The sequence below is a fragment of the Saccoglossus kowalevskii genome, chromosome 9 (assembly GCF_978046115.1).
Source record: "Saccoglossus kowalevskii chromosome 9, keSacKowa6.1, whole genome shotgun sequence".
NCBI lineage: Eukaryota > Metazoa > Hemichordata > Enteropneusta > Harrimaniidae > Saccoglossus > Saccoglossus kowalevskii.
The window spans coordinates 29,049,844-29,075,647 of NC_140649.1; the positions used below are offsets into that span (position 1 = coordinate 29,049,844).

At 36.9% G+C, this 25,804-nt stretch overlaps 1 protein-coding gene across 2 annotated transcripts in view; it reads right to left on the minus strand.

The window, feature by feature from the left end:
- Positions 1–10,212: 10,212 nt before the first annotated feature.
- Positions 10,213–25,804, minus strand: part of LOC100366496 (uncharacterized) — a 38,192-nt gene continuing 22,600 nt past the window's right edge. For both annotated transcript variants that reach the window (XM_006812548.3, XM_085503385.1), the window contains 11 exons: positions 25,520–25,711; positions 24,822–24,938; positions 22,983–23,130; positions 21,842–22,030; positions 21,369–21,460; positions 20,341–20,442; positions 19,127–19,264; positions 16,953–18,697; positions 15,992–16,077; positions 14,066–15,501; positions 10,213–13,551 (listed from right to left, as the gene is read on the minus strand). In XM_006812548.3, the coding sequence (XP_006812611.1) occupies positions 14,072–15,501; positions 15,992–16,077; positions 16,953–18,697; positions 19,127–19,264; positions 20,341–20,442; positions 21,369–21,460; positions 21,842–22,030; positions 22,983–23,130; positions 24,822–24,938; positions 25,520–25,711 (4,239 nt within the window). In that variant the 3' untranslated portion in view covers positions 10,213–13,551; positions 14,066–14,071. The remainder of the gene's footprint in view (positions 13,552–14,065; positions 15,502–15,991; positions 16,078–16,952; positions 18,698–19,126; positions 19,265–20,340; positions 20,443–21,368; positions 21,461–21,841; positions 22,031–22,982; positions 23,131–24,821; positions 24,939–25,519; positions 25,712–25,804) is intronic.

A 25,804-nucleotide genomic window follows, 5' to 3' on the forward strand; every position in this document is an offset into this window, starting at 1 on the left:
ACTATCAGATTATCAGACCTCCAAGTTTTTTCAAGTCAACATCTTCATATTTGTTTGGAAAATGAGTAATTTCTGGGTAAAATCATGAGAAGGCTTCTACCTTAAGCACACCCTTTTTAGATATGCTGTTGCTTAGGGCAACCCTTGAAACAGTGTTGACTGTAGTCTTGAAGAACAGAAAATTGACTAGGTGAGGACTTGGTGTCAAAACCCGTTTCAGCAGTAAAATCTGGTGAGAGAGATAGAGAGAGACAGAGAGGGGCGAGATAGAGACAGACAAGAGTCTGTCTGTGCTGCCATAAAATCTCCTGCTGGAAACACTAGGTTAAACTCTCAATTGCAAAGTCATCTGAGCAAAAACATTTTGCTGCAGATTGATGGGAGAATAGCTGCTACAGTCACTTTTAATTCCTTTTAGTTGATGTTATTACAAAATTGGGTTGAGCCCCAGAAAACCTGAGTCTGTAGAACCATTAAGTGACCCTCCATCTTGTCCAATGTGTATGTTCATCCATACCACCAAATGAACTGTAAACTAGTAGACTGTCAGTTCGATCATAACTCTCAACAATGACTGACTGATTGACTGGAATTCTTCAGGATGTGCAAATTAACATTCTGAAGGCCGAAAGGTAATCAGAAATACTGGTAGGACACTGTACTGTGAGTTGAGTACTGCTTGATCGACTGTAGCTGCTTATGTCTGTTACGTTGGAGTGGTGATATATTCAAAACCAGTCAGACGCCATCTGTGGCTTTCGGTACCAAGAAAAGGCAACTGTATATATCGATATCAGATCCCCAGCAGATATTTTAGTTGCACCCTTGTGCAAGAGGGCTGTAGCCTCTGTCTGCTGTGTTGGCATATCTTGGCAAGGTTGATAATTAGTGGCATGTTGTCATGGGAAGTATACATCTTCACTCAATCACTAATAGAGCGTGTATTGGCCCACACATACTTGTAAATCTGGCGTACATGAATATCTGCAGATAGAGCCAAATGATATTCAGAATAAGAACATCTAATTGATGTTGATCTGGTCCTGACCCTGGTGTCAGTGGTTTTGGGACATTTAGGAGTGACTTTGGTGTCAATGCTGAAAACACCCACCCAGATAATACTGGCAGGGCATTGCAAGGAAGGACTGTGTAAGTTGTTCTCTCCAAAACCCAAACAAACAAAGTACTTGACACAATCATTGATTGATAGATATTGTCCAGCATCTCAGAAGTCAAGTATTATCACCCGATTTGCCTGAACCCAGCAGTGTAGAGATCACAGATATCATGGTGGGTATTCCTGACTAATTTGAAGATTATTTTCTTCAGAATTTGGTCTGCAGAATCTCCACTATCGCCTTGAACCTCATATTGTAACTCACGATATAGCAGTTATAGCTTGGTACAAATGACATGGTGTTTTAAAGCAGGCTTGTTTGGGTATGAAGGGTGACCACTACATGGATCAGTTTACATAATAAATGTAGACAATATGTGAACTCATCAACCACAAGGTCTGATTGAGCATTCACGGGAGAGGTAAAGCGTAATAATTGGTAATCACCACCTTAGCGACCTCAATCATATGTGCATACTGAGCTAGAGACAGGAAAAGTACTTGTCTGAACTCTTCAACAAGTTTAGCGTGATATCGAATTGAGAAATTACTCACAGGCAGACGTTGAGAGATATAACTTGGGTATATTCAAAAACTTCTGGAACCAATAAAAAACATCTCAACTGCTCTCATGAAAAATTCTAGTTGAATGCCTAAAGATTTGTGCTGTGTGTAAAGGTTTATAAATGCTGTGGACCCCGCTAGTCTGGCAGACAAGATACCCAGTCTTGATTCGGATTGTATACAACATGAAATTCTATCCCTGAGATTATGCATTGAACAGCATAACTTATTATTTTAGTCATTTAAGAGGCGACAACTTTTACTACCTTTCTGATTAGACTAAACTTTACGTTTATAAGTCAGGGTATACTGTACTATGGATGCAGCTGAAGTGTATTCGTTATAGGTACTCAATTCAACTTGCTGTCTCCTCCAATGTCATCAGTTATTTGGCCTGGTGATTATGTCAAAGTCAGTCTTCCTCCAAGTCTTGATGAGGATGGCGCATGCATGATTAAATCACACAACGACTCATAAAAGCTGCACTACCCAATATCATAACAAACATGGCTGCAACCAACATTATTTAGTTGTCAGTTGCTGGCAAGTTGCACATTTGCAATGAGTCAACAATACCTCAAAAATGTGTTGCAATGGTCACTCCTGCCAAGTTCGCAATATCATCATCTTGAATTTCCAAGGTGAATGTTCCGGTGAAGCACTCTACTATCACCTTGAAGTATTTAATTAGGACTATGTGTATGTGACAGTGCCCTCACAGTTTAGAATCAGTTTACTAACAGTCAATCATATTGCTTCTTTCATCGACGCGCTTGGCCAAGCTATCAAAATCCTCGGTCACAAGATGCTCCATGCTGCTAAACGACAGTTGAAAAACCGGTGAAAAGAAAACAGCACAAACTTAACTTTGAAGTAATCCTAAACAACCAAATTTAAATATGTTGCATATGTAGGGGTAATCTTGTTACACTGTCCAGGAGATTATCAACAACCATCCCAAAGTACAGTTTTCTGAGAGTTTTTGGCCTTTGTTTTCACCATGATGGTTGCCTTACGGTGAAAATGCCCGCCCAAGAATAAATGTCGCTGCTCACAGTGGAAGCTGTGTTGACTTGGGTGCCGAGGAAATACATCAACGATATCCATACATCTCAACTCACAGAAATTTAGAGCAAAGCTATTCAAACTACTTAGTTCTGAGTCTGATGTGTTCGTTATTAGTCGCACTGGAAATGGTAAATCATTTTGTTATACTTTAACGACCTTGCGACCATCAAGTGTGGTAATAGTGTCACCACTGTTGATTATTATAGAAGAGTAGGTGTTATACCTCAAAGCTCATGATGTCACTGCAAGACAGCAACAAAAATCTGCAACATATATAGGCAGAAATGAAGCCGAAGACCTCAGAAATCCAAAGCTCCAAGCGCTTTTTGGTTGGCATTGTAAGAAAGCTTTATATTGATCGGTAAACTTTCTATCATGCAACCATGTGACATACACGGCTATGAATGGAGTTAACGCACGAGGTTGTAGAGGGAGGAATGTCCGAATGTAACAACACCGTGCAGGCAGATGATGCAATATCATATGTGTACCACCTACATCAATGACCCATAATGAACCCATCACAGACAAGTTCAGAAGCACATGGTACAACAATCACACATTCAGATGGAGTTAACTAGATCCATCTGGATCTGGAATGTTCTCAGTTTCTCACACTTATGCACTTGTATGACAATGTTTTGGCCAGTCAATTTTAGGTTACAATGGAGCTCTTGGCAATTCAAACTGCTGCAGAAACAGGGCCAGGTACCACTTGTGGTGAATGAGCTCATCGGACTACACGGGAAGTTAGCTGAACTCAAAAAGTGAGTAAGTGTTTTCCTGGTCAGAGAATGTTGATGTTGCAGTTGTCAAATAACCAAACGGTGGATATAGACTTGTTACAACATTTTCAGACATTAGCCACAACCATCACTTACGCCTGATGTTGACTCAATGCTTCAGACAATTGGGTGCTGGTGATACATTCTAAAGTCAGACCTTACCAGACCATTATATCACATTCCACTAGCTAAAGCTTTAATGAAATACCGTGGCTTAGCTAAACCTTATTGCAGTAACTGTGTCAGAGTGTATACATGTTCGATGATGAGCATGCCCGGATCAGAAACTGCTCTTGAAGAGTTGATTTCTTGCATGACTACAATTGAGATGGATATGTTGCAAAACTTGCAGATGATATATACTGTGGTGGAAACACCCCAATGAAAGTTCTACAAACCTACACTTGTCAGGACCCAAAACAACAATCTGCTCTAAATCAACATCAATTCTATGATGGATTGGAAAGGAATGAAAACTATCTGCAAGTCCTCATCGCATCACAGCTCTATCAACATGTCCACTGTTTGCGGTCAATAATCATTTATTGATGTTTATAAAGTATTAGGGTGTGTCATCGAATGTCTGCTGCAATACTAGCCCCACTTGATTCAGCAATTTCTAAATTGGGGTCACAGGAAAAAAATTTACTGGTCCAACAGTTTATTACACTTTCCTAAATAATAAAGAAACTGTACTCCCTCACTTGTCAGACCACCTCTGGATTGTAACTGATGGTTCCATTAGCAAACACAACTGTCTATATCAAAGACAAAGCTAGCAGGCTTCTTCAGCGACATGTTTACCAAGTGAAATCGAAGATCTCTGGATCACTACCTCAGTTAAACACTTCTCCTCGTTTATTGTACAGTAAGAGTTCTCGGATAGCCCTTGTTTTACCTTATTCCTGTCGACTGCTAAGCTACCATCAAATCTCACTAGTTGCAACTCATCTAATTGTTCTGAGCCAAATTTGTTTATGCATTGAACACACTGAAGATGCTGTTGTATGATCCTCTTCTACTCAAAACATTGTCAGTTGCAAAGCACATCTTTCATTTACTACTAGGCCATGAAAACACCAACTCACACTCATTATGAAACAACATTTCTTCGCTCCTTCAAAAATCTTGACAAATCTGTTGAGCGTAGCACAATATTAGAGCAAACCTCAGATAACCCTCGGGATTCAGTAGGGACATTATTTGTCGCAGATGTGTAAGCACAAGCAACAACCCATTCTACAACATCATTACACTCACTGAACATAAACTCATCAATAAACAACAGCATATCACCAACCATCCATTCAGCCAAAAATCAAAGGTTAGTAGTTTAGAGACACATCCTCCAACACTAGGTTATCCTGTTCATCTGCATTCAGAGCGCAACAAGTTCCATGCATGCAGTAGATTCCTTGTAGTGAGAATCGATGGAAAATGGTGCTTAATCATGACATTCTCAGGTTCAGAACTACACGCTATTTCACCAGTTCGTGGGTGATACTCGAAGTATATCACTTAAGAATATCAACAACTTTGAAGAGTACTACCAGGAAGGCATCAGCAGAGAAATATCCAGGAAACCCTGATGACTCCTATGAAACTGAATCTCCCTTCACACATTGACATTTTGTATGCTGTGAATGACTGAATTAGATATTAGTGTTGAGAATCAGCAGGCAGATTCTGTAGTTTAATCTTCATCGTAAACCAGTACAGTGACTCTTATTGTGTTACAATTTTCATCCATTAGTATTGTTTTTGTTTGCCAAGACTCAAGTCATTGTTACAATTGTATTTGTATTCATGTTTTAAGGTAAAGAGGTTACGCCAGTTCACACATTGCATACAGGGGTTTTCAGTTATAGTTATGGTATTCACATTAAACTTGTTTGCCATTCACTGATGTTTGCATTATAACTGGTGCTTGGCAACCAATTTGGTAATTGAAAACTACTTTTATGTTACCAAGTCTCTCGTAATACAGCAAATCACTTTTGAAATGTGAATCTTAGATATGTACCAGTCTACGTAAAAGAATTCTCCGTCTCCTACTGCAATGTAGATATGCCCAGAGTGGACATGGCCTCAAGTCGGCACTAGCGAGAATCCAATGCAAACTGTTTAGTCAAAACCAAAGCAGTTTGAAAATTAGCTGCCCTAATACTTCTGAGACTTGCTGTAAAGTGTATAAGTAAATACAGGAAGCCTGCTTATAGACAGATAACAAAAGGTAGTTTATCTACCATTACTGATGCACAAGAGCGATTGAACTGAAACAAAGAACAGGTCAACTGGATCTCTTGTCAGAGGTTTTGCCTGTACACTGATCAAAGACATGACTGTCTTTGTTCTAGGTCAGTTATATAGTTTGCATAGGGGGACAATTTGAATAAAAGCGAGGGGTGCAGGTATAACTGATCCAAGGAGTTCAAGGTGACATACAAATCACAGAGATAAATGGCAACACTTGTGACTAGAAGAATTCATTGTAAACATCAGTTAGTACAATGGTCGCCAACAACCAGAACACTTTCAGAATTCCCTTGATTATCAACATGGATGGAGATGACACAAGACCTTACTAGCATTCAGAAATACCTGAACCTGTGCACTAACTCTGTTCATAGTTTAGGTGAGTATGTCAAAACTTTATCTGATGGAGTGTGATAGAACAGTTAAAACCAAACAAGTATGTTGAGATTTCAAATACAAGCTCTGTTTGTAGTTGATTTTTTCTTTCATAGCACAATGCCAAAATGATGATCTTTCAGGAGAAAATATGTTGTTAAGACAAGTTGAAAGTTGGAGGAAAGTTTGAACTTATTTCCTACACTAGATAGGATTGGCTGGACATTTCTCTAATTCAACTGAGGTGACAAAACTAACGTACATCATTATCTTACAATACATTTTAAGGTTATATGTGGTGGCAGTAAGCTGGAACAGTTTTACCAGTTTTCCCCATCATCAGATAATGTTGTGCCAACAATTTTGATACAACAATATTTAACAGATATTCAGACAATCCGGTATTATCAGTAACACAGTATCTGTCTGCAACAATGTACATGTCAGTTACCGCATGAAACAAGTTCAGTGAATTAAATCATAATCAACACAACGCCTTAAAGTATGCGTCTCACATAGCTGTCGGTCTTTAGTCTTTGTGATGGTATTCGAGTCACTTCCGATACATTTGGTGTCACTGCTGTGATGCCAGAAAATCTTCTGCTTTTGGAAACTTATTTGTGACACCATTTGGCATCAAATGTATCAGAAATTACTAATATAACATCACAAAGACTAAAGACCAACACAAAATCAAAGAAAGCTTAGAAAGAACTCCCATGTGCCGAGAGTATTGGAGACACATTAAATATAATTCGAAATTACTTAGCTGAAAACTAATTATGCAAATCAGAAAATTAATATGACCAGATTTGAGTGTAAAACTAATGAGGTCTGCGCAATGTAACAGAAAATCTATGTCTCCAAGTTTAATTGAAATGTGATTAGAACCAAAAAATTATGAATTATTATGCTTATTAGGGAATTAATATGAACAGATTTTTACCCCAAACTAATTAGGTTTGTACATTGTCCTAGAGCATCTTTGTACTAAGTTTCATTGAAATGGAATAATTAGTACCGTGAAAACTCCAAAATTTCGACCCCTCTAAAAATTCGATTGGCTATTTATTTGCCGGGTTTCGGTGTTTTATTTACCTCCAAATTTTCGACTCCACTAAAAATTGCCGACTCATTCTTATTCGAAAATTGCGACCAGTTTTAGTTTTCCCCCAAACGAAAAAAAAACCGATGTGAGCGTTCAAACGGGACCTTCCTCGAAGGCATGAATCCGGGTTTCTGATTGACTGAGAGATTTTTATTTTATTGGTAACGAAAATGAATTCTAAATAAACGAAGTTTCAAATAAAAACGAACACAAAAATCTCGGCATGCTGCGTTTCTGAATTGTTGATTATTACTGTACTCAGTAGTGATTATAATAATGTACACAAAATAAATTTGTTGAATGGTTATGAAATACAAATAAAAGTCAACTAAGTTTCATCGTAAGCGAATGATTCCGGTCTCGTATAAACGTTTGATGCTGTAGGATATCCGCCATGTTCTCTTAGGTCAAATAGGTCAAATCGCTAATTAACCAATCAAAAAGCTGGATGATGCCAACGTGTTCAAATTACCATAGCTTATTTAAATATGTTAATGTTATTGAACGCAATGCGAAGAGATTGATGTTGTAGTACGATATTTTGGCTTGGATTTTGATGCGAAAACGGCATGATTTTTTTTTAAATAAAAAAATTAGTTGTTTTTAAAAAATAAACTGGTCATCTGAAGAATAATTTAACATTGTTCACAGTGATAACAGCTCATTCTCGAAAGGAAGCTTACCCGCTCACGCTAGTCACGATAAAAATCATACACGTGTACTCTTGAATAGACAGACGTCAATGACTACGGTAAAACTTAGACTCTATTTTAGCCGGCAGGATTGATTGAAATGTCCGAAAAATGACGCCAAAATACACCTTAAAAGTCCCATTTTATTTTCTTAAATCCCATTTTATTTTTTAATCCAAGGGCGAATTTACGGCAGAATTTGGTCCCTCAAATAAGGGACACGTGAGCTTTGATTCTAACCGGATACATTGCACTGGGTCGGGGAGATAGTTTGCTAAACTTCCATGTATCTTTTGTCCAATGGGTACCTGTACTTCGAACATTCGCAAGTTTTCCTAGGTAGTGCGAGACAGCTTTGTCTTTTGACCTATTAGTTTTGTGCTGACCTCTTCTGCGCGTCTTGATGTTTTGTTTTGCTTGTCATAATACTCACTGATTGATGACTTTGTTTAGATTTTGAGTTACAACTCGGCCACGACTCTAAAAACATGTCACATTTCTAACGCCAATTATTTAAAACCGGTCGAAATTTTGGAGTTTTTACGGTACTTTAGATATCAGTGTGAAAGCTTAAAATTGGTTAATTATGCAAATTAGGTAATTAATATGTACAGATTGTAACCCACAATTATTCAGGTCTGTCTATTGTCCTACAGCATCCATGTACATTCATTGATATGTGATGTATAGTACCTGAGATATCAGTGTGAAAGTTGGTTAATTATGCAAATTAGGTGATTAATATGCACAAATATTTACCGGAAACTAATTGGGTCTGCATAATTCTAGATTCATTGAAATGTAAATGATTAGTACTTTAGATATCAGTAGAAAAGCTGAAAATTAATTATGCAAATTAGGTAATTAATATGCACAATTATTTACCCTAAAACTAATCAGGTCTCTGCATAGTCCTAAAGGATCTATGTACCAAGTTTCATTGAAATGCGATGATTAGTACTTGAGATACCCATGGAAAAGCTGAAAATTAACTAATTATGCAAATTAGGTGATTAATATGCACAAATATTTATCGAAAACAATCAATCTCTGCATAGTCCTTGAGTATGTAAGTACCAAGTTTCATTGAAATGTAATGCTAACTACTTATATCAAATGCTGAAAATTAATTAATTATGCAAATTAGGTAATTAATATGTACTGATATTACCATAAAAACTATCAGGTCTGTGCAGTGTCGTATGACATCTATGTACCAAGTTTCATTTGAAATGTGATGATTAGTACTTGAGATATCAGTGGAAAAACCGAAAATTGACTAATCATTATGCAAATTAGGTAATTAGTATCCACGGATTATTACCAAAAACTAATCAAAACCTAGCATTAGTTCAGAGCATCTATGTACCAAGTTTCATCAAAATCCAATGAGTGGTTGTTTAGATATCAGTGGAACAGTCATGGAACCACTAAAAAATAGCTAATTATCATGTAAATTAGGTAATTAATATGCACGGATTTTTACCAAAAATTAATCAAATCTGCGCATATGTTCAGAGCATCTATGTACCAAGTTTCATCAAAATCCAATGAGTGGTTCTTTAGATATCAGTGGAACAGTCATAGAACAGCTAAAAATTAGCTAATTATCATGCAAATTAGGTAATTAACGAGCATGGATTTTTACCAAAACCTAATCAAATCTGCGCATTGGCCCAGAGCATCTATGCACCAAGTTTCATCAAAAACCGATGTATGGTTCTTGAGATAGCAGTGGAACAGTCGGACACACATACACACACACACATACACACACACTAACTGCAAAGACTCCCATTTTGTGCTTCGCACATGGGAGTAAAAAAAGCCAAGGACCCACATCTAAGTCTTGCTCTACCTCTTGTGATGAGGAACCAATTATAAACACAACTGTTAACAAGAAGAGGCTAGGTGGCTTCTGGGTATCGGTTATTAGTACTAAAAAGGTTTAGGTCTGTTGAAATAAACCCAATTTGTCTAACAAGACATGAATGTCAGTCCCCGTTATTTAATTATAAAATACTCGTGTTAAAATAATACATGGAACATCTGCAAACAATTGAATTAATATGTACTCTATGTGGGTACAACTCATCATAAAGTGATTTCCCTTAATCTGATAACTTTCATTGACGCAGGTCCAAAATCAGTGCAACCAAACTATGTCTCATACATGCTCAAGAAACTGCATTCATAAATCTGAGTAAACTTTGAGGGGGAGGGGAGGGGGAGGGGTAAATAAAACACTTTTGTTGTCAACATAGAAGTTTAATACAAAGTAACACAATCAAATGTACACACGATACATCATGATAACCCAAAATAGAGTCTAGAATACTACTACTGTGTCATTAGTCAAATAAATAAAAGTGAAAAGAAGAGGGTAATTTACAAACTAGATAAATGATGCATCAATTAGATAGTATTATACAATGATATACACCCATCATTGGTCATTCTAATCTGTTTTCAATGAGCAGGACCAATGGTCTTGCAAACCCTATTCTGAAAATCAGAAAAAAAGTCAAAGTTACATATATTTGTTGTAAAATAAAGCAATATTTAAGGTGAACCCCACCTTGGATTATGTCTAGGTCACTAACCAAGTCTTGGTGATTATACAACTGAAAGTGTTTACTACCTCTAGATATAGTAACATGAATGAAAGATTGTGTCTATTGACAGACTCGTCACCCACTAGGGGGTGCTAGGCACGATATTGACATGACAACTGTTTAGATAATATAAAGGCTTATTACAAAACTGGAATGTTTTAACTAATTCATATTCAAATGTATCAAATTTGATTTTGAGGTAAAAATTTAAAAAAAAAAAATGTCTAATGCAGCACATGGGTTTTAATGATACAAACAATGTGTTGTACTGCAGCTCACCATGGAACAGACGAGGTTGCGTCTGAATGTTGTCCAGACTGTATTATATTTTACTGTGACCAAAATTCATGCAATTTTTAATGATACCAGACAAGTTTATATAATATTTGTACAAACATGTTAGAGTTGGCCAGTTTATTGCAAAGACTTTCTTTACAAACACCAGACTGCAAATATCATAAACCTCAACACTATCAATAATATTTTTAAATACGAGTAAACTGAGAAACAAAACTAGTATTAATCAAATTCCTTGAAAATATTTCAGATGGAGTTGATGTAATTAATCTCAATATTGATAACTTTTATTGAAACTTAATTCTCAACAATTATTTCAGCGCATTCATTATTTTAAAAAAAACAAAAAAACAATCTGGGCAGTATATGCCCGGTTAACTCAACATGTGAGGTAACAGAATTGCTGTGAGAAACAAATGTTTCTAATTGTTTCCTTGGGCAAGTGAACACTTCACTGATAAAAGATGCATTAACAAAACTATTTCCTCAATATTGTTTGACATAACTTATATGGCCGTTCAAAGACCCAGACAAAAAAAAATACAAAAAGTTTCAACTTTGGCTTGTATTAGGAAAAGCAAATGTACCCTTAGTAGAAACACACTTTAGTATAAACCAGACTGCGACTGATTCTGTTAGCTGACAAGTCTTGTGATTAATGGTGTTAACACATTTCTCCAATTAACAAGATTACAACATTCTGTTGTAATCTCTGATTGAAAATTTGTCTATGGGACGAGCACAACTTATAACAATTACTTTATTTTGGTACATTGGAACTTCACTCCACATGTAACTCATGCATATATTACAAATGTACCAATTAGGCAAAGGATTTCATTTAAGCACCAAGTCAGATGTTTGAAATTGTTTACTTCGGTGGAAACTTGATAGCAATATCCCTGTATTGGCGGTTTGAAATGTGTGACAACAAAGTGAGGTACTTGTGTATAATACAAAGTCTTCTCAGAAAACAGGTGGTGTAATTCTGTTGATTGCCAGAACTGAAAAGTGCACTAATGGGGAAAAAAGAATCCACTAGTCATACCAGCAGATTAATGAATAACACTTAATTTCAGAAAATACCCCGAGGCGAAATAGTTGAGCTCTTTTAGCAATGAGAAGCTCAACCAATAACAGAGCAGAGACCTGAAAATCAATTATCTCAACCCAATAAGACACTTTCTCACATAGGCAATGTGTCACTGTGGAAATTAGTTAAAACCTTTAAATGCTATAATCCCAGACAATAATTTTGGACAAAATATACATGATAGAAATAAATTGCCACTGGAAAGAATTTTACAGATTTATTTTTGGAAAATGGTAAAAAGTTGACTTTGACATTCAAAGGTTGTCTCAGTAGTGGATATATTGAAAATATTTTAAATGGTAATAATAAATGGATTATTTTATCAGACATAAAAACATAACAAAATCACACCTTTTTTTTTTCTACATAAAACAAATTTAAAGTTACATTGAACCTGATATGGAGGCTATCAGCAATACAGCCGTTGTTCAAACATTGATTTTATGCAGATTTATTCAAAAACAAAATTAGAAGACACAATTGCCAGCCTTTAAGATTTATACGAAATGGACCAGGTTATTTTTTTTACAGACTTTAGCAGCAGGAATGTCTGCTTTTACTGAACACTGATTTTGTTTGTGTTGCTTCACTTTCAGGGGCCACTCGTACAATATCAATAGTAACCTGCAGAAATGCAAATGTATCGTCAGATTTAACAATGACAGAATATGCATAATTTATTTCTGGTCCTTAAACAGTTCAAAATTGTTAATGATAGTTATGGAAAGTTTGTATAATGAGACAAACAGAAAACTGGCAAAATTAGTTATGTGTGGTCATCTTAACTAAAATTTCTAGAAACCCAAAATATGAGACACATTCACCAAAGTGTGTATTGTGGATAACGTTAAATAACTGGATAGTTTCAAACTGACAAGTGATTAACCGGTGCTCAAATGTTCAAATACAGCAATTTACGAACATCCCGACAAATTTCAGTTATCCTTAAAAGAGACTGAATAATACGCCAGTCGTGCAGGTGTACCGCTCAATTCCAGAAAGGTTGGCTTCTTTGAGGAGTAGTAGTTTTTCTTCTCATTCTGTTTTTATTTCAGTAATTTAAAGATCAAGTATAGGAAAGACGTTTCACTCAGTAAACTTTTGTGGTTATTTTTAACCATATGATTACTGATTAATATAAAAGTGGAATGTTGGTAAAACTTATTTCAATAGCACCTTTAGGAATGAGAACAAAATTCCAATGATCCCTGAAATGCTGCAATTTAGTTTCGTCTTGCGGCATAAAAACACACTGCCTTTCTGACTGAGTTCAGGTGGTTTCAATACTGTTATAAAAGCTGGAAAACACATGTCCAGTGAAATACAACATCTGTGGGCATATAAAAAAGGATCACACTCTAAGGTTGAGAACATGTTTACACTCCTGGCTTGCCAGTGAGCAGCACTGCCCAGTGAAACACAGTAACGTCTTAAATGAGGGATTCATTGTGTCCTGCGCATCATTTACTTTTTTCAGCTTCAGCCGAACTCTATATTCTTTGGATTCGCGACGCAATGCATAGTTGTCAGCATCAGCAAACGAACATGAGCAGAGCTGAGGTAGATGCCCGACTTGTTGAGCTGGTGAGAAAAAACAGAAAACAAAAGTAAAGCCATGATCTGTCTGCAGAGGGCGATATCATTTCTTTGGAAAAGCATTTATTCCAATCAGAACGAATTGGGAAGTTCCATTTATATTATGTTTAGTGGTACTCACAATCAGAACATGTGAAATGTAATTGTCAAGAAAGAACCTCAGAAGGTGACAACAGTTTATGCTATTTGATAGTATTCTGCTCATCAAAACTTTTCAGTTTACAGTGGCATTTCCTACGAGGCACCATTTGCAAATCAAATGTAGAGATAAAAGTAAATGTGTTTATATTCGCCTGAAAAAGATGTCTAAAGAAATGCTAACAAAATTGGGTACAGTGCTAGTACTACAGTAAAATCCTAGCAACAGTAAAGTTGGGTAGAGTAATAGGCAGCACTGAATTCCCAGTGACAGTAAAGTTGGGTAGAGTAATAGGCAGCACTGAATTCCCAGTGACAGTAAAGTTGTGTACTGTACTAAGCAATGTGTTTGTATCCGTACCTGCATTTACGTTCTCATCAGACTGTCATTGTTATAAGGAGCACCTCTGATGTACATCGGCATTGACATCTCAGATCCTGGTCCACCATAACCATACGATGGTGGCATCATGTTATTGATACCAAAGTTACTATTCACAACATTTGGTCTAATTGGGGCAATCTTTGGAGAGGATTGTGGATGAGGTCGTCCTGGAGGGGGAGGAGGTGGCGGTGGTTCTTGACTCATTGGTCTGCCTGGGGGAGGAGGTGGTGGAGGAGGGGGAGGCTCACAATGGGTTAGAGTCATATTAGGTGGCGGTGTTTGGGCTGTCATTCTCGGGTTAGGTCCACTTAAAGTATGGGGAGGTACTCTCTGGGGCAAGGGAACACTACTATATGGGGGTGCCAGAGAGATATTTGGTGGGGGTGGACCCCAGGCAGATAATGAATTACTAAGATAAGAGGCTCCTTTGCCATATGAATTAAGACCTGATGACATATAAGAAGATACTGACGTAACAGGGTAATGGGATGGGGCAGTGAAAGAGGATATTGGAATTCTTTGCCCAGCATCACCAATAACAGAGTTTCTTGTGTCCGTGAAAGAGCCTGGATGACCAAATGAAGGATCAGGGGGCAGTGGAGACATCAATGCAGGACTAGTTCTTGGTGGGACCAGTGGGGGAATTTGATGAGTCAAAGGATGATTTCCATACAAGTAATCGTTCTCTTGTCTCTGATTATCTTCAAATCCTTTATAAGGTGATGCTCGTGTCGAGTTCTTCCACTCAGGACTACGATTATACCTGCTAAATTTCCCTTCAGAACTATTCCGTCTCTGACCTTTCTGAAGCCACTGCCTCCCATGCTTTTTGCCGACATCTCTGTCCCTTTGGGAAAACTTTTTATGGTATGGCACAAAAGGCTCTGATTCTTGATTCCTAAATCCCACATTTTCCATTTTCATTTCTCGATAATCTTGGTGAGAATACGAATCTAAAGCAGAGAGCTGTCCATTAACATCAAACACATTTCCTGTCACTTCAGTAGACAGTTTCTGAAGTCTCTGTGAACATGCTGACTTACTAAGTTCATCAACTTTCATAAATTCCGGGTCAATACTGGGCTTTGGGGTGAGTGACCGTTTAGTTTCAACAGTAGTCTCCTGACTTTGATCAAAACCATTGGCCATCACACCACCTTCAACGTCAATAAACTCCTCATCACCTGCTTTAGTTTCCGTAGTAACATTTTCATCTTTGGACTCATCATGGGGTTGAGTCTTCTCTTTTTTATCGTTAGTCTTAGGATTCTTTCTCCCTTGCTTGTGCAGTTGATGGGAAGTAAATGCCATGAGTGCATCAAAACTACTGTTGATATGCGCCAATGATTCTTTACAATCTGCTTCCATTGGTGAACTCTTGTCAGGAGGTATACCATATGCTGATATATCATCTGAAATTGAACAAGCAAACATTTACGTCAGCTCACAAATACATAAACATGCATCTCTCAGTCATATGTATTACACCAGATATAATCATGCAGACTTTCACAATACACTGCTTTATTCCTGACTGCACACGTATGTCATTCACTGTGTGTGACTGTGCAGGTAGAGGTTTGACTATTTGTAATTTAATGCAGGCATTCTCATCACTATATTCAGTGTTCAGACCTCTTCCTGCATAAATCCAATGCTTTTGACAGACAAAAGAATAAATTAAGAATTATCAAGTTAGCAAAAACGTTTGGGGAACATTACACAGGTTTAGCTGTGATAAACAATTCAGTACCAAGCTGATTCTTAATCTTTTCATTAAATATGATTAGATATGAACAGAAGAATATACAAGTTTCAAGACTTGCTTTCATGAAGCACTCCACTCACAAAATCACTAAAGTGCATACGGTAGTATAACAAACACTTCCAAAACAGACTCACCATGTGTATTCGTATCCAGGGCTTCTGGAGGTTTCCCACCAGGGGTCAAGGGTCGACACCTATCAGTATCTGTACCATCATCATTACTACAGGATAATTATACAACAAACAGTTGACATAATGTTTACACATGACAATATTCTTATAATCAAAGACAAATAATTGCAAAACTGTGTTGGCCCTGGAAGTGATATTTGTGCATTGTATATATCAAATACATTGTAATATTTTTAACCATGGCTCCAGAATCCAAGAATTGTGATTTAAATAGCCTGCCTCTTGTTTACTACGTTATATATACAAACATTACTAGATGTGTGGAATCTATCAGTATATGCTCACCGGGGTTATGAAAAATGCCTCTGAATGCAAGATGAATGTGTAGCCAGATTTGTAGACTACGTGTGAAACTTTCCATCAAAATTTAACAGATTGACAGGTGGCTGTCAAAAATGATATACAAGTCAGGAAATCATATTGTGTTTGAGTCAAAATGCATGTTTGTAGAAGTATGCAAGGTCAGAATATTACTAAAAATAAAATATCAGATTGGGGGCATATAATTATAGGTAAATAAAAACAAAGTATTTGAACTTTAGATGGCTATTCAATAACCATTAGTCTCTAATAACCAGAACGACAGAACGATCAATCAATGTGAACCTTGGAATATTTTTAGTGTAAAGGTCTGAATTTTAAATGCAAATGAGTGGGCAGGCGGGCAGTTGGGCAGGCGGGCAGGCGGGCAGTTGGGCAGGCGATCGGAAATGAAGCGGAAATTATCTGATCAAATTTAACAAGCGTTCAAAAAGCAGAAGTGAGCAGGAGACTGAGCAGAATGAGTACAGTACAGTACAGGTCATGATGAAAACTTTTGAATAAATATGGACAAAATGATACAGGTTATATTTTGTAAAAAGTTGATTTTGGCATTCAAAGGGATTAAAAACAAATCACAAACCTCTTTTCATCGGGTTCATCTTTCACAACTTTCGTTAGTGACTTCTCTAGCGAAGTTCCTAGTTCACTCTGTTTAGCATCAACCACTTCGTCTGGCACTGGGGATGATTTAGCTGAGCTTTCAGGTGAGGATATAGCACTGATATGTAACGGCTGGTTCACATTCGACACCATGGTCAATATCGCATCCTGTGAATCTCCCCTTGTAGATTTTTTAGTTCCATCGGGGGAGGACTTCTTCTGCGATGCACAACTCGGTGATGCAGGTGCCGATCTTTTTCTTTTCTTTCGTGAATTTGGTTTGCTCTCTGCTTGTGCTTGAGTTGCCACAGGCATGACAGCAATCTCAGTTTTCTGTGGAGTACTGTCAGATGTCTGCGTAGGAGGTCCAGTTTTAAGCATTATACCCGAATGATTTGAACTATTAAGTCCAATAAAATACTGAGGATCGCTAAGGCTCCCAGTCTCCTGCTTCGGTGGAGCCACAGTAGGACTCTTCATAGAGGAAGAAGAGTCTTCCACTTTGATTGGCTGAGGCGGCGCAGGACTGCATGTACTGGGTGACGGGTAAAGCTGAACATTTTGGGGACTGACTGGAGGACCAAAAGCGGCAGCGGCTACAGCTGAAGAGGCTGCAGTACTAACATTAAGTCCGACATCGTTATTCACATAAGTTCGATGCATTATATCCAATGTGCTGATAAGTGGTTTATGATGTTGAGATGAGGAGGACATACCTTGCCTACTGTCCGGCTGCCCTGTACTCATCTGATTCAATCCGTGAGTTCGATTTTGTCCCATTGAAGTCTTATTGCTTTGTGTCTCAGCAGATACAATACTGTCCATATTAAAATAAGATTTGGAGTGTGCTCTTGGACTAGGTAAACTAGACTGCCCTGAGTTAGCATTATTATTCACCGATGTTTCCATCATATGTGTAGCAATCATATTCTCAACAACTCCCTGGAGATGTACAGGCTGTGACTTCAAGACTGGTACTTTTTTAGTTATTCGTGACCTAGGCTTTGGAGAAGTTTTTTGCTCACTGCCACACATACTTCTTGGACTTTTACTTTTCCTGCCAGTTGGCAGAGGATTGTTCTTAGGACCAATGCCAGGCAAGTGATTTGGCTGCGGGCTGACAGAATAGACTGGATTGACCTGATTAGATAAATTCATGTAGCAGCTATTTAAGTTTGATTTGGGTTGAGTCGCTGCATTGCTCACAGCAGGTTCAGTTTTCATTCCAAGTTGAGCTAAATTGTTACTATCCATGGAGTCCACTACATAGGATGGCAGATGATGGTTATATTCCTGAGATAAGTGTCTGCGTAGTGCTATTTTGGCAGGGGATATCGAGGTATAATCTGGCACACTGGTCTGAGAAGAAGGAGGGTGTTCCAAGTTTTTAGTTTCAGGTGGGGACATGCTTATTGCAGCTTCTTTAGCAGCCAACAGTTCAGATATCTTCTGTCCTGTGCTACGACATCGAGGATTTCCTTTACTCGTAGTTTTCTTTTCTCCGTTCCTTCGTGTACGCTTCTTTGGTTTTACCTTTCCAGTGAATGCGTTTTTTTCACTCTTGGTCAACGATTGTAAAGCTTGCACTTCATCTTCCAGTTTGCTTACTTGTTTCACCAATTTATGATTATTGTTCAGTTCCTGTTTGATCTGTTCAGTTATTATGACCGATGGGGTACCGTTAGTTCCAATCAAAGCAGTCGGATCAAGAACAGTGTGTTTACTCTGCAGGCAAAAAAAAAGAAGAAAAAGTCAGGGTGGTGGCAGGGTTCATTCTGTCACAAAATTGGAGTTGTTGTATTTTACTTTTTCTATTATACGATGACATTTTTAATATCCCGTCCCTTTCATGCAAATTTGGTATGTAATATCCTGACATTGAGTAAATGAACTACTGTGCATGAACACAAACTCCGATATTCATCTTGTAATGTATATTATTATACATCTGTCACCGTAACACCATAAGTTAAAACGTGCCATAATTTTGCAGTATTTTATGGGTCGTTTTCATCCTACCATATAAGGAAATGCGAATTCCAAATATGGAATGATTACGCGCGTAAGCATCCTCTAATAATAGAAACAAACATGGCTGTCATCGGGGTTTGACCGAACTCCACACAAAGAAGTTCGCTGATACCAAACACTAACCAGATTCTTGTTTTCATTTTCCAAATCTTCTATAATCTTGTTCAAATCTTTACAGTCGTTCTGCAGGTTCTTATGTTTAAACACAATGTCCTTGGCTCTTGATAGCAGCTCATTAGGGTTGGCTGCCTTAATACCAATCTTTGAAGCCAAAAAATTAGAAATACAACAAAAAATAAAATTAAAACATAAACATTAGCAATGAAGATCACAAGAACATTCATAGTAGCAAAAATCAAAAGTTTATAGGTTTATGAAAGCCTATGATAAGACCTTGTACTGAAAGCCTGGTTTATCCTACAAGAGGAATAGAGGAATGGAAGGCAACCAGAGAATACAGAGAACAGGAACCAGAGAATACAGAGAACAGGCAACCAGAGAATACAGGGAACAGGTAACTGAAAAATACGGGAACAGGCAACTGAAAAATACGGGAACAGGCAACTGAAAAATACGGAAACAGGCAACTGAAAAATACGGAAACAGGCAACTGAAAAATACAGGAACAGGCAACTGAAAAATACAGGAACAGGCAACAGGAGAATACAGGAACAGGCAACCGGAGAATACAGGAACAGGCAACCGGAGAATACAGGAACAGGCAACCGGAGAATACAGGAACAGGCAACCGGAGAATACAGGAACAGGCAACCGGAGAATACAGGAACAGGCAACCGGAGAATACAGGGACATTTTCTAGCAGATTATGCAACCTGTTTTATGAGAACATGGTGTATCAAATATGTTCAACTGTTCATATACTATGCATAAAGATGTTGTAATATCTTCTAATACTTTCACTTTCAGGTATATCCACTATAAATTCCAAACAGTTTTGAGTCCAGTTTTTTTAAAAAAAAACATGATGTATTCTATTTGTTCAAAACCTACTAGTTTAGGTTCCATTTCTCATGTTTTGTGGAGGTGAGTTTTTGTTTTGAAATTCATCAAGAAATGTTTTGTTTGTTTGTGATATAACTTGTCATGGAATATTTAAATGTATAGCTGCACAATGAATGTTTAAAAAGAACATTTAAATCCAAAGAGAAGTTGCATCAAAGTGTACAGTTGTCTGTACATTTGTTTGTATAATAGACAAGCCAAGCAAATCTTAGTGTAATGCAATGAATGAATGGCCAAAAGCTTAGTAATGTAATGAAGTTTGAAGTAGTAGTGGTGTATCAGAGGGTGGGTAGAAGAATGAAGAACTCCCTCACCTCATCCAATCTGGCATGTAGCAATCTTACACTGTCACATGTCAAATATTCAATCTGTTTGTCAAGATGAGATATACGTGCTACAAACTGTGCTCTTTTCACCTGCAACCAAGCATTAGTACGAGTTGTATGCAAATGTAGTATTAAGACATTAATTAACATAGCGCAATTACAAATACATTGCCCACAGTATGAACCTATTTGAGATACAATTGATGTTCCAATGCAGTGACATGCATCCTAGTTCACTTAATAGCTAAACTTAATTTCACATTGTTGATAGTTGTGAAATAGTTACATCAGTAAATTTTTCCTCTTTCTTGCTTGATTATTTAAAAAGAATCATAATCTAACAAGCCATGCATGGCACAATTCCGCCATCGGTTGGCCAATACATCTGTATATTCATGACATGATGTATAATGAATATATAATGCAGGAAATGCCTAATTTTTGATGATTTTTTAGCACGAAAATGGCCACCATTTGGCCATTTTGAATCAGATTGCCGATCAATGAGATGATGTATAATGAATATTTAAAATATGAACGTAATCAGTCAAAGCATGTCAGAGATATGGGCACTAGAAGATGCATTCATTAAAACAAAATGGCCACCAGTCAGCAATTTTGAATCTTATCTGAAAAACATGACGTACTATAATGTCCAATGTATATACCAAGTTTGAACAAAATCCATTTGTAAACAGTCAAGAAATGCTTGATTTTGACAATTTTTCAGTACAAAAATGGCCGCAATTCGTCCATCTCGAATCAGATGTTCATGTGCATATGTATAATATTATGTATGATGTACATATGAAGTTTGAATGCAATCAGTCCAGGCATGTCTAAGATACAAGTCCAGACACACAGAGTCCCAGTTTCCAGACTGCGTCCAAACAGGAACTAACAAGTACATTCCTCTAGACCAGACTGAAAATAAGGATGATTGGGGGGAATGAAAGGTAGGCTGATTGAGAGAAATGGAATGTGCACAAGAAATAGAAGAAAAAATCTTATAATACCTTTTCCTGCTCAATCCCTTCTAGAACAGATTTCTTAAATTCAGGTGTTTTCATTGAATGCATATACTGTAAGAACTGGTACTTATAAAGATCTGAAAAGAATAAGATAATACACAAATTAACATAGAAGTTTTTTTTCCCTGGGCACAAAGCATCTATTATAGTATTTGAAACAAGCCCTAGTGGACCCCAATGCCTTCATTTTGATTGCCTCCTGCTTCTCTTGTTGTCCTTTTTGTGTTGCGATCTCATCTTCTAACATCACTTATAAAGAATTACTAAAAATGTTGTTTCTCGTATAAACAGTTCCTAAGCATTTTTTTCTAAATTGAAATTTTGTTTTTCAAATTTAGTTCCTATAAATTTCACAAACCACAAGACTAAAATCCTGGTGCTTTGAATAGTTCACTGCTGTGTGATTTGTTTTTCACATAGATGCCATCCTGCAGCTGACCCTTTTAAATCATACCTACCCAGTAGTTGCTGCAGAGCTGGTGGGCATTCCATATTTTCAAGATGCTGCCGTTCATGTTCCAATAGTTGTAGTTGACGAGGGGGTGGAGGAGGTGGAGGTGTGGGTAAATGTACCGATGATACCTTCAACGGAGCTGACATCATACTAGCAACATTGAAATTGGGACTTGACTGTTGATGCATTAAACCTGAATATAGAGAGCAAAAAAAAAGATGTTGGTATTAATTACACTGGGGCTTACCATCCCATGGTAATCCACTATGCATTGTAACAAGGACACAGTCTATTATGCAAGACATACATGTAGCTGCTTGACCATTTCACCATGGTAACAGTAATGTATATTGCAGGGACTAATATAACTGATAGGATGACGAGCACAAATTGTAAAGAAGATGAGATAATTCAAAGAATAATCAGCATGTTTTATAACTGAACATTTTTAATGAATGAAAAATATTCAAGAAACAAATTTTCAACAACACAATGGAGTTGATCACATAATACATACTTATATTTGTCTTTTTACGAATCACATATAACATGTAATGCCATGTGATGTCTTTGTAACAAATGAAATGATGAATCATCAAAGCAGTCAGCTGAAGTACACATGATAATAAAATAAATTTACAGATATTAAATGAGACAGTATCTTGAATAAGGCTTGAAACTAAATAAAGAGACAAGTTGAGAAACAGGTTTTTCAGATTTCAGAAAAATAATATCAAACTTTCACAGTCAAACTAACTGGGCAACATTAAGCTAACCACTAACAAAATTTGGCCGAATGTGTCTTTTTTTGTGTGAAACGAAGAACATAGACAATTTTTCCTAGTTAATTGAAACCAAAATCATCATCTAACTGTAAGGGCTTGCTGAATGGCTCCTGAGTTGGTTTCAAAAATCGTGGGGAAAAAGCTCTATTGGTGATTGGCTTAACGTTACCCCAATGGATCGTTTGGCTGTGAAAGGTTTGTATTTTTCCTCTGATTTGTAGCAATCTGAAGAAACTGTTTCTCAACTTTACTTTTTATTTAGTTTCAAGCTGTATCCAAGATGGCTGCCCCCATATAGTAAATTGATCACATGTGTGTGCCAGCTGACTGCACCATCAAGAGTATTCCTACCCTGCTTACCACTAAGCTGTGGATTACTGTTAACAGATATAGTATGTGCATGTAATAAATCAATAGCCAATGCTGCTGAAGATTTGGTTTTGGTACTGGTAGCACCAATATTGTTCTTCCGTGGTCTTCCTGGTCCCCGTCGCATAGTTTTCACTGTCTATAAAGCAAACAAGAATATTTGGCGAATTCTGTTCAATCAGTGCTATGCTAAAATGTTCACATGTCAGTTGGAATACATTATCTTGTGCCAAATTGCATATTACCACCATCACCTAATTAGCATCAGAAACTAGGCAGAGTATTGTTTGTACAGACAAGTCGTAATCTTATACTATCCACTTTAATTTTAAGTTTTAACAAAATCAGCTCAAGTTTTTTAAAGCACAAGACTCAGAGAAGTGTATACACAGGCGTATGTGGTTCAACTGGGCAGTCACTAGAACAAAGAAAAAAACATTGCACAGCAAACAAATTGTCGACTGGAAAACACCTTGTAAAATAAGTTGTTAATACATTACAAGTTAGTAGATAACACATAATTTTATACAATCTGCATATAATCAGAACATACACAAGTACCAAGTACTTGACAGGTATATTCTGTCATACACCAACAATCTAAAAAAAGCAGTTACTTATCAGTATACAATGTTCCTGGATTAAGAAAATATTTTTATTTTAAAGCATAGGATATTAATATTAAAGACAAAGCCATGCAATTTAACACCACAATTCCACAAGCATTTACAATACTTCAGAAAGCATAGCAATGAACCATTTGAAAACTTGATGGGGGCTACCAAGAAAGAATCTGTCACAATCGAAGAGCACAGGAGTAGTATTTATTTATTTATTTACCCTTCCCACTAAGTTTTCATATGAATCATTGCACCTTCAGTTACTTCAAAGACAAGTAAGTAAGTTTTATTAGTTAGACCATTTGTAACACTCTGCACCCAGGTACCATCATTGGCGTCTTTGTACTTTTTTTGCATTCAAATTTAATACCTTTTTATTATCATAAATAAAGATTTATTTAAACATTGTTTATTTCACTACCAATGCAGCCACATCAGTAAAAACTTGCATCATGAGCGAGTATGAAAACAATATATTAGAATAGCAATTGTATTTCTATAATTACGGAATTGTACAGAGAAACTTCAAATATCACCAAGTAAGTAATGCCTAGTGGTAACATTGGCTTGTATATTTTTTGTTAACAAGATATGATATTGTATTTGCATTTGTAAGAGCAAACACAGACATAAAAGAAACTTGGGCATTTTTCATGATTGGCAGCAGCCATCGCAGTGGAAATGATTGTCACTCCCGAATTTAGAGCATTAGAAAATGTTACAGAGAAGTATATTGTTGACAGTCCCTTAGGCTGAATTGTTTAGATTTCACTGAAATTATACACTTGTTGACTCAGTGCATATAATATTTATTTATGTGTAGAGATATATACATAGAGACGTGCAGCTTTGATGAAAAGGTCAACCTCTTCATTTCTTCATCAATGCTGGTAACAGCAAAGTGAGTGCCATGCAGTCACCTTACTTTACTGTTCTACTTCCTGTTAACAAGTTTATAATGTCATATAGCCTGTCAATACACTGTTGAATTTCTCAATATTACAATGTTGCGCAATGGTAAAGAGCTACAACGGCCCATCCAGCCAAACATTTCCTATCGTTCAGTGTTAGACTAATATCATTTTCCACAAAAACACATTTGGCCAAAGAGACTGTCAACAGTCAAACAGAGAAGGACAATGTAAGAAAGGATGAAAGTTTCCCAGCACACAAGAAAGCAAAACTAAACTACCCTGGCGATGACTGTTACCTTTTCAGATTTAACCTTCAATTCCATTTTACACTTCTTGCTTCCTTTCTTATCCTTGTCCTTATCTTTCTTCGTTCGTCTCCTTTTATATTTCTTAGTAATGCCTCCGGCAATTTTCTAAGTGAAATTGGGATAGAACTAGTCGTAATTTTATGGGCAACTTCCCAGCATTCCAACTATTTCTATTTTCAGAATGAAGCCTCAACGCGAGATCCAGAAAATAGAACCAGAGTTTGAATCCGACGACAGATTTATATTTCACTCCCTGGAGCACAATTTAAGACCAACTATATTTGTGAAAGTTAAGTTTAATGAAATACTAACATGTTATTTTGTGGTAACAACAATTTGGTGTTTCAATTTCAATGGATGGTAAACTGCTATTTTCTTAATTCATTTTAACATCATGGTTGATGTAACAATTGAGAAAATTATAAACACAGGGCATCAGAGTCAACTATATCACATAATAACTGTGTTCTATGTAGCACTCTAATACAGTTTCTGATACACTGGTACAAAAGATGTTACGTTGCGCACTGTAAATTATAAATATTCAATTAGATCATCTACCTAATTTAAACACAATGACTACAATACACCAATGCATACAATACTTGCAATGTTCACTGACAAGCAGACATTGGGCGAGAGCAAGGAACACAAGAAATAAACAACACCTACAAAATAAAACAAACCTGTTTGACATCTTTGAGATTTTCTTTATCTTTACCATGTACCCAGTCAGACCAGGCACGTCTTGTGGTAGCTCCGACCATTGTGGAATCTCCACTGTCGTTGCTATTGTTGGAATCAAAATCAAGAGTTTTAGCAGCCTGGAATTTTTCACTGTAGTTTTTCTTGCTTCTCCTAATTTGGTCCTCTTCTTCCTACAATACAAAATTCACTATAAAGCATTAGATGCAAATTGATTTGCTACTAGAAGCAATGGCTTCCTGATATTTCTCTCAACATCTATTCAT